General features: G+C 47.2%; 1 protein-coding gene across 1 annotated transcript in view; it reads left to right on the plus strand.

Annotated features, from left to right (window-relative positions):
* The window catches only part of Syt13 (synaptotagmin 13), a 40,889-nt gene extending 32,785 nt beyond the window's left edge, over window positions 1-8,104 (plus strand). Inside the window, exons 5-6 of the mRNA XM_031371090.1 lie at window positions 3,312-3,441; window positions 5,405-8,104. Of these exons, the coding sequence (XP_031226950.1) occupies window positions 3,312-3,441; window positions 5,405-5,709 (435 nt within the window). The 3' untranslated portion in view covers window positions 5,710-8,104. The remainder of the gene's footprint in view (window positions 1-3,311; window positions 3,442-5,404) is intronic.
* The last annotated feature ends 2,205 nt before the right edge of the window (window positions 8,105-10,309 follow it).

Genomic DNA, 10,309 nt, shown 5'->3' on the forward strand with positions numbered 1-10,309 from the left:
TCACTCTGTAGACCAGGCTGGCCTCGAACTCAGAAATCCGCCTGCCTCTGCCTCCCAAGTGCTAGGAATAAAGGCGTGCGCCGCCACTGCCAGGATGTGGGCTTTTAAACTAATAAGCTTATTTTCCCTGGAGCTTTAGGAGGTCCTCCTACCAGGGTTGGGTGTTTTGGTTTGACCCCAGACAGGCTGAAATCCACCTCACTGACACAGAATCCTGAGTGTCTTGCCTGCTTCTGTCTATCCCTTGAAAGACAACAATCACTCATTCCTAAGCACCTCACCCAATCCCTGCTGTGTCCCAGGCAGTGAGCCACAGCTGCAGTGGAGTTCTGTCCTCAGGCTCATCCATCTTACTGTCATCACTTGCTACAGCTGTCACTACTCCACAGCTAGCCAGGCGCATCTCTTTCCCTCTGGGCAGTGGTGTGTGGGAACCATTAAGCTCCAAGCCAGGTCAGGAACCCCACCCAGATGCAGGCTGAGGGCTGATTTAAAGCTGGTGAGGGAGTCTGCAGTCTCTGCAACCCAGATTTTTTTTTTTCTTTTCTGGGCTTGAATGGGTTAACAGAGGTGGCAGCAGTGCCCCAGTTCCTGCCGGAAGACATTTAGCCAAAAGTGGCATGTGCGTCATTGGGGACAACAGAGCACCCCACTTTGAGGGCAGCCTGGAGTGATTCACTGAGCATCTAAGAGAAAAGGAGGTAGTGAGAGACAGGAAGAGGGAGGGAAAAAAAGACCTGTTTTCATTTGTGGTGCTCTAAGCATCGGAGCCCAGGGCCAGCCAGGTGTCGCTGCAGTTCTCTTGTGTGATGACATCCACAAGGCTGGTCCTAGTTTTCACTCTCACATACGTGAGAAGCCCATCAGGAGTGCAGGCCTGCTAAGGGGTTGGGGACAGAAGACTCAGGCTGGGTCATCTGTAACAGCAGGCCAGGCCAGCTGTGTTGCTCTGATAGATGACCTTGCTAGCTCTGCTGTTCCCAGGCTGTGTGCTTGTCACCTGTCCCCAGACCTCCTTGCCTCCACTGTGACAGGAGAGCACAAGGACAGACTGTCCACCCAGGAAGCTGGAGCAGTGACTGGGACTTAGAGCACACTCCACCAAGGTCTCAGATTTGCTGTGTCATAGCTGCTGACCCGGGAGGTAGCAAGCCCCACCTTGCTCTCCCATGGAGAATGAGATACTTCAGTGCCCTTCCCAAGGTCACTGCCAAGATTAAGAGAGATGTCTAAAAAATTTCTGGCAAACATTTATTTTTGTATCCAGTGTGTGCCTGGTGCCGGGGATGTGGACTGAACCTGCAGTCTGGTGGGACAGGCAATGCTCTTGGGTGGAGCATTGTGCTCGTGGTTAATAGACCTTGGCCATCTGCACTCTTGCCACACCAAGAGCCCCCAACACTCCCAGATCAATTTGTCATGTGACTAGCCATCTATATCTAATTAAATTTCTACTGAAATCTCATGGCCAAGGCCTGCCTTTGGGGATCTCAACAGAACAGAATAGACCACCAGCTCCCTCAAGGGTCCAATTAGCAAGGACAGGAATGGGGCAGAGCAGGAAAGCTTGTTTCCTTGTGCTACACTGGGAGGGAGGCAAGTCTAACAGCCACTTAAGAGAGCTGTCTGCCTTCCTGTCCTGAAGTAGCCCTGAGATGGCAGAAGATGGACAATTGTGAGCACAAAGGTGTGGGTGAGGTTCTCTCACTTTTCTACAGGGGTATTGCTACTGCTTTGGGGGTTCAGTTCCCAACATGAGGTAATGGCCTGCAGGTTCCCCAATTCTTAGAACTAGAAACAAAAGGGGAGAAAAGATTAGAGGAGCAGAACAGAAGCAATTAGGGTAGAGACCTGGATCCTGGACAGTTTCAAACGAGTCCCCTGGGAAGAATGAGCCATTGGGGTCATGGTAGAGACATTAGTCCTGGATGACAGGCATGCTCTAAGGCAGAGGGTGTGCTCAGAGCACACAGCAGGCTTCCACTGTCCACAGCTAGGCTCTGTGCCAGTGTGCCTGAAGGAAGTAAAGGGCTCTGACATCACTCACCAGTGACCTCAGTGTTTGGGAGGGAGATGGGCTCCCTGGATCCCCTCACTGAGCAGCAAAAAAGGACAAAATCTGGGGCCTAAAAGCTGTGCCACAGGTCAGGAGGGCTTCATTTAAAAAACTTGGCAACAGTTCACATTCCTGAAGGAAGTTGATTGGGGACACCGTAAACCAGCACACGGGGGTGGGGGTGGGGCTCTGGGAGACCTGGGGGGCACTGGGGGGTGGACAGAGACAGAGTGTCTCAAACCTACTTGGACTACGACACTGCCACTTGGTCCTTGCCAGCTGTCTTTGGTGCCAGCCTTGTGCTGATGTTACTGGCTCTTGTTGGTGAATCCAGTCCCTATTAAGTAAGCATTAGGACATGCCATATCATTGGTGATGCTAGCCTGCAAAGCTGGAGTTATCTCTTCAAACAAAGACATGGACAGCTTGGGCCTGGAGAAACGGCTCAGTGTTAGAGAGAGCTCCAACTACTCCTAAAGAGGACCTACATTCCAGCATGGATATTTGGTGACTCACAGCTACCTGTAACCCCAGTTTCAAGGGATCTGATGTCATCTTGTCTCTAAGGGTACCTGCATTCACACACACACACACACACACACACACACACACACACACACATACACACACAGAAACACACAAATACACATAATTAAAATATAAAGAAAAACAAGAGGAGAAAAACAATAGCTCTACTCCCCCAGGAGCAAATAGATCCATGCTATGACTCTCAAACTGGGTTCCCTAGAACCCTAGATATCTACCAAGGTACCCCCAGAGTCTAGGCAAAGGGTGCAGAAGGAGAGAGGCCCCCTGCATTCTGCCCTCAATATAGCATGAGAGGGGACTATTTTCTGCTTATAAATTGGATTTAAAGAGAAAATGTGTGCCAGGACATAGCGGCTCATGCCTAATCTCAGCACTCAAGAGGCAGAGGCAGCCTCTCTTAAGTTTGAGGCCAGCCTGATCTACAAAATGAGTTCTAAGCTAGCTAGGGCTACATAGTGAGACCCTGTCTCACATAAATAAACAAACACAGAGTGATGACATATGGTAGACCAAGTTCTCCTGTTGGCATACATGCCAGCCCCCTTCCTCTGGGTCCTGCTGTCTTGTACAGTGGCAGATAAATGAACCTGGGGTGAATGGACCCTGGAACGTCTATGGGGTATAAGGGCAGTGTGACTGCACCATTGGCATCAGTTGATGGATCAGAAGCTAAGCACAAGTGCACTCTCTATCCTTCTGTGTTCAGGAGACATCTGCAGGGACTGGGGAGGTCCTTCTGTCAATCAGCTATCTTCCAGCTGCCAATCGCCTCCTGGTGGTACTAATTAAAGCTAAGAACCTCCACTCCAACCAATCCAAGGAGCTACTGGGCAAGGGTAAGTGGGGGTGCAAGGAGACGGACAGGATGCCCCAGCTCTGGGATCCATGCAGAAGGCAGTGGTACCTGGTGTAAAATGGAGATGGGTGAACAGGGAAGTGATAGGAGTCCCATTGTGGACTCACCCTCAGCATCTGTTGCCAGTTTTGACGGACACACACACATGCCTTTAAGTTCTCTCACCTCTCTGTTAGTGATCTCATGTCTTCCCACTCTCTTCTCCATTCCAAGCCTTGGCCAAATCCCCCCTCCCATACACACCTGCTGAACATGGGTCACAGCAGCTGATGTGTGGCTATGAAGGTTAAAGTCTGGGGTTTAAGGAGTCTGTGATACAGATGCTCACCTAAACCTACGCATAAAAGCCTGTAGGCTTAAGGTTGCCTTCTGATACCTGGACACAGGTCCCTAGTTGTGAGGACAGAGCAGGGTCTCCTGGAGAAGCAGAAAAGCAGCAAGGATAGGCTGGGACATACTTACACAGGGAGTGGAATGCTCAATACAAGACGTCAGATACAGAAATCATCTTATGTATTAAAGTTAAAAATACAGATTCACTTGTGTATTCCTAACAGGTCTTGGGTAAATGAAATCAGCAGGGTTGGTCCTGAGCCACAGGTCAGAGGCTGATGCCTGGCTTCATCCTTTCCAGTCAATTCTGTCTTGCTTTTTTTTTTTTTTTTTAATAGCTCCCATCAGGACCATTACAGAAGAGTACTTTGTGTCTGAAATATCTCTGTAGAAATAACAAACTAACCACCCAGGGGTGATAACGATAGCAATAAATACAAAGTAACAATTATTCTCACATTAGCTTGGGCAACCTTGACTAATGAAAACAAACCGTCCAAAGCTGTGGAAGCTTGCTGCTGACTTGTGAATTTCCTGGGGACCTAGGGCCAGGGAGCCTGCCTTCACCCTCTCTGTAGTAAACCCAGGTTCTCAAGTAAAACTTAGGAAAGAGATATGTGAACAGAACTCAGCCAGATAGGAGGACAGTCTTAACAATGAACACAAAGGCTTGACCAGAGAATGGAGAGGATGAAGGTGGAGAGAGCTTTTTTTCTGGTCTGACTTGATAGCAAACTAGAGGATACTTAAGCCTTTGCCCCGACTTGGTTTGTCAAGTCACTTAGAAAAGGCTTATGGTCAAAGTGCTTCCCCAGAGGCCATCTGACATGCTCAGGTCTGAGCTACTCACTGACCTCATATGACAGGCTATTGTATATCTAACCTGAAAATCTAATAAATGCCAACTTCTGGAATCTCCTGACCACTAGTGGAGAATTCTACTCCATGAACACTTGGTTTTATGCTGTATAAAAGTATCTTTAGGCTGTGTATAAGATGCACGAGAAAGCCTAAGGGTGCAGGCCTGGAATCCCAGCTTCTTTGGAGGCAGAAAGACCTCAAGTTCCAGGGCTGCCTGGGCTGCAGAGGAAGTTGGAGACCAACTGTAGTAACTTGGTACAACCCTGTCTCCAAAAGAAAGAAAGAAAGAAAGAAAGAAAGAAAGGAAGAAAGAGAAATAAAAAAGAAGGCTGGAGATTTGGCTCAGTGCCAGAATGCTTGCTTAGTATGTGTAAAGTCTGAGGTTCAAGGAAAATGAATCATTAAATGAATGTAATGCTTACACTTGAGTCCCAATCCCAATTTGCATAATATATATGCAAATATTCCCTAGTCTGAAAAACACCCCAAATCTAAAATGTTTATTATCCCAAACCTTACAGAGAAAGATATTCAACCTATATGGCCAGTCTTTCTCACCTTCTAATGCAAGCTTTAGACATGTTTTCTTATCTCTAGATCAGTCCCTGCCATCTGGTAGATACTTAATACCTGTTGAGTGAATGCATGGTCCAGTGGGAATGTAGGGAACCCCAAGAAGGAGCAGTATTCCAGATCCTAGCAGCTCACTTGCTCCCCTCCAACTTTCTTTTCTTGGTGCCCCTCCCTAGATGTCTCTGTCAAGGTGACCTTGAAACACCAGGCTCAGAAGCTGAAGAAGAAGCAGACGAAACGGGCCAAGCACAAGATCAACCCTGTGTGGAACGAGATGATCATGTTTGAGCTACCGGATGACCTGCTGCGGGCATCCAGTGTGGAGCTGGAGGTGCTGAGCCAGGGCGAGGAGGGGCCGAGCTGCGAGCTGGGCCACTGCAGCCTAGGCCTCCATGCCTCGGGCTCTGAGCGCAGCCACTGGGAGGAGATGCTGAAAAACCCACGCCGGCAGATTGCCATGTGGCACCAATTACACCTGTAGTCAGCCGCCTGCCACCGGCCACTGACCGTCTTTCTTGGACATAGTCATCTTCCAGGCTCAGCTGTCAGTCATTCCTCCTGCTCTGTCCACATGCCTACACCCAAAGACAGATGCAGACATGTTGGCTGAAGCCAAGACCTCATTCCACTCTGACTGTATTCCCAATACTACAAAGTGAGCGATGGCACCAGGACAGTGAGTGGGATAGGCACATTGGGTCACTCAGAAGACTGTCATGTTCATCTGTGCTATGGTAAAAGATGTGTGTCGGGTACACCCAGTAGGCAGTCCCTGCTCACATTGATCTGAAGCAGCAGTTCTCAACCTGTGTGTCATGACCTTCTATCTCCAAAAATATTTACATTGTGATTCATAACAGTAGCAAAATTACAGTTACGAAGTAGCAATGAGAACAATTCTGTGGTTAGAAATCACCAAAACACACAAAGAGCTTTGTTATAAGGTCAGAGCATTAGAAAGGCTGATAATCACTGGCCAGCAGGTCCCTGGGCCACTGAGGGTCATGCTCTGGGTGGAATACACGTCTCTCTCCTTAACTAGCACAGGGGTTCTGGAGCAGAGCAGGAGGGGCTGCACTTGGTGAGATCCCTTCCACACCACCCAGGCAAGCCTTTCCACCCCTGACCTCCAGAAGCTCAGCACTGGGGCAGTATGAAGACAGGAACTCTCTGCTTATTTTATTTCTCCTTTTTTATATTTCTGCTGTTTGTGTTCCACTCTTGAGCTATATTGTATGTTTCGACTGTTTTATTTAAGGGATCAGAGTGGGGTTTATTTGTTTGTTTGTTTGTTTTTTATCACATGTAGAGTGACCTTTCCCTGGCAAGCCTAGGTTGCCACTCTTCTGGAGCGTCTGCTGCATTCTGAGGACAGCTGTCATGTCACCCACCTAGCTGACTCCGTGTGACAGACCTGTCCTTCTCAGTATGCCTGTACTCCAGGAAGAAGCAGCTCTGAGCTTGGCTTGTTCCATCTGGCTGTGTGAATGAGGAGGTGGATGAACTTTAAAGAGGAAACATGGCCTCTTGAAAACATGCCTCCCTCCAGTTTGGAGGACATGCCCCTTTAACTTGGAAATAACAAAAAGCTAGGTTTGGTCGCCTCTGTTGATATTTCCAATAGATGCCCCACTAGGGATCAAATATAAGTAGCTAGGCTAGCTGCAAGGGTAGATAGATACTTGTGAGCCGGAGTTCGGGTTGTCAGTTACTTCCTTGCTCCACAGCGCCTCAGTGTGGCCACCTATAGCACAGCACCAATGTCATGGGAACTTGCCAGTCCAACTTCAGAAGGTAAGCAAGAGGCATCCTAGCAGGCATCCCTTACTGTTCACTTGATGGGACTTCCTGGCTCCTCCATTGGCTGTGCTTTTTCTCTGAAACCTCCTCTGTAAATTGCTCAGAGATGTTAGATTGGTGAACCAAACACTTTCAGTCACCTTTTATATATCGGGTTAGCCTGTTTCCAACCATGCTTGTAAGTCACCTCCGAATCACCTTGAGAAGGAGCCAGCCTATCTATGTCTTTTCCAGAGAGTGTTTTCTGGAAAGAGATGGAAATAAAGTGAGAGGCCATTACAGGCTGGGCTACTGCTGGGCAGTTAGGAGTTCGCCCCAGTCCTCTGTAAGTCCTCTCCCGAGGACAACTCGGTACCTATTTGTTGAGTGTTTGTCCACCAAGACCTTGCATGTGTCTGCCCAATCTGATCGGAGAGAAGGCTCTGGGAGACGAGTGAGCATTGTATCACCTTAACGGAAACAACAGATAAGAGGAGCTCAGGGATGCTGTTCAGGCAAGCATCTCTCAGATATAAAGGGGCCCCAGGGGAAGGGACCAGTGTCTGAACTGAACTGAGGTGGGAATCTTTGGAGGAGAACGTTAGTCCTGTGGAGTTTCTGCCCTCGCTGTTTCCTGTTGTCAGATGCTGTCTGTTCATGATGCCATCCCAAATCAAAGCACAAGAAGTTGCATGAGACATTGTGGTCACATGTCTGGTTGCACTTTGGAGCACAAATCTTACTGTGGCAAATAAATCATTTCCAATGGGGTTGACAGCCCAGTGTTTCTCTTTGTTTCTTTTTGTTAATATATTAGATGTATAAAATTCAGAAAAAAAAATCGTGTGTATCAAACACCCATGGACCTCTGCCACCTTTAATAAACCTTGACGAATACAGTTGAATTTCCCTCTAGTGCCCTCGACTGAGAAGACCAGGGTCTTACATTCTGACTTGTTATTCTAAGCCTTCCTTTATATTTTTACTAAATGATCATTTGATCCCTGAGCAGTAGTGAGTATTTGTGTGTTTCCAAATTTTACTTCAATTCTTAAATTGCATCACACCTTTTTGTCCAACATTAAAATTTGAAGTTTCATGTAGACATGTGGTTCTAACTAATTTCCCTTTCACAACTGTATAATATTCCACTGTATGGATCTGTACATTCTATTGATGTACATTTAACTCTCTCTCTCAGCAGTTGTTTCCCATGTACATGTATAGTCTCTTGGGGGGATATGGCTAAAATGAATGGAGCTGTTAGGAAAAAGGGAAAGAAGTATATGTGTGTGTGTGTGTATGTGTGTTGGAGCCTTCATTCCTGGTAAGGAATATCAAGTGGCCTCTTGTGATTCTTCAAGACCCCCCAGCACCCCATCAGCAGAGGAATGAGGAAACAGGACAGACAGAGGCAATGGCCTCCTGGAATCCTGCTACCTTAAGTCATCCAGGTGACGCATCTCAGCTCTGGCCTCTGAAGAAGGTGTCTTGAGAGTAAAAAAAGGATATTTGATTTTTATTTGAAGGGTTCATTTTATCTTATTTTTGAAACAGGGTCTTTCTATGTATTCCTGGCTGTCCTGGAACTCTCTGTGTAGACTAGACTGGCTTTAAGATTACAGATATTTGACCACTTCTTTTCCCTGAGTGCTGTGATTAAAGAGCTGTGTCATCATGACCACTCAAATTGGAAGGCTCTTAACCAGGAGAGAGAACCTCTCAAACAGTCATGTGATATTTTCACACTGACTTCTCACTTTTATACTTCCTATACCCATTATTATATCCTAGTGGTAACTGGGGGCATTTGTATTTCCGTAATAAGATGGGCTAAGTGGTATCAAGTGGTATTAGTGGCTCCACAGAGCCAAGTAGTATTCACAATAATTCACAGGAGCCCCAAACTAATGTTTGCGTACAGCTATCTATGAAAGAGAAATGGTGGGGACCCCTGGTTACTGAATCAAGGGCTTTCCAGTGAAATGAACTCAACAACAAATCATGCTCACCTCAGCCTGGAGCTCTGAGTCAGAGCTACAACCTAAAACCCTGTGGGGTACTGTCCCTAGCCACCATTATGTCCCCAAGCTAGTTAACTGCCTCTGGGCCTTAAGTGCCCATATCTATAAAATTTTCTGGACTAAATAACCTGCAGGCCCTTCTAGCTTTAACCTTTAGTAGTTCTGTCTTATTTCCCATTGCTATGATAAAACAACATGACCAAAAGCAACTTAGGGAGAAAAGGGTTTATATTCAGCTTATATATCCCACATCACAGTCTACTGAGGGAAGCCAAGGCAGGAACTCAAACAGGGCAGGAGCCTGGAGGCAGGAGCTGATGAGAAGGCTGTGGAGGAGTGCTGCTTCCTGGCTTGGTCCCCATGGCTTGCTCACTATACTTTCCATAGAACCCAGGACTAGTGTCAGGGGTGGTACCTCACACAACAGCCTGGCCATCCCCCCTCAATCACTGATAGAGAAAATGCCCTATAGGCTTGTCTTGCAGACTAATCTCATGGAGTCACTTTTCTCAGTTGAAGTTCCCTCCTCTCAGATGACTTTTAGCTGTGCCACACTGGCATAAAACTAGCCAGCACCATCTGGTAACGACTTTGTTCTCACACATCTTTAGTTACTGTCTCCTGTAGAAATAAAAGGAAACCTGCTCTCTCTGCCCAACACTGGAGAAGGCTTTGGCCTCTGTCACAGTCCCTCTGAAGGTTATTGGTGCTCCCCTGAGTATGGCACCTGAGGCTCTGAGAGAACTGGGTCTCTCTCTCTCTCTGTCTGATTGCTGCTGGGCAATGGTACTTTTCCACCCAAGAGTTCTTACATTTTAGAGCTAGTTGGATGCCACCATTTGGGAGATTCCATTGGGAGCACCTCTACCTCCCTCTAGAGCAAACATCTGTCAGGAATCTAATCAAGAGATGGAGAGGTTGGGCACTAACTTAGTGCTGAAGAATGTTCCTCTCCACCCCGACCCCTGAACTCCCCTCGCAGGTGAGTCAGCACAAATGGTCCCCCATATTGAGGAACTGTATAAGTAACTTTTATTCACCAGATGTAATTGTCATCTAGGAGGCTTACTGTTGAAGAAGCTCACCCTTCCTATTTCTTTCTGAGCTCTGGCTGGCTGGTTCAATTCAGATGTTCTGGATCAAAACTTCTCTCCAAGCTGACTGATTCAAACTGAGTGCTCTCAGCTTCTCACTGAAATTGTTCTGCTTGGAAATACTGCCTCTAAACTCCATGAACTGAACTGCACTAATTGTACAGACTGCACAAACTGAACAGAA

This window comes from Mastomys coucha, unplaced genomic scaffold, assembly GCF_008632895.1.
Source record: "Mastomys coucha isolate ucsf_1 unplaced genomic scaffold, UCSF_Mcou_1 pScaffold15, whole genome shotgun sequence".
NCBI lineage: Eukaryota > Metazoa > Chordata > Mammalia > Rodentia > Muridae > Mastomys > Mastomys coucha.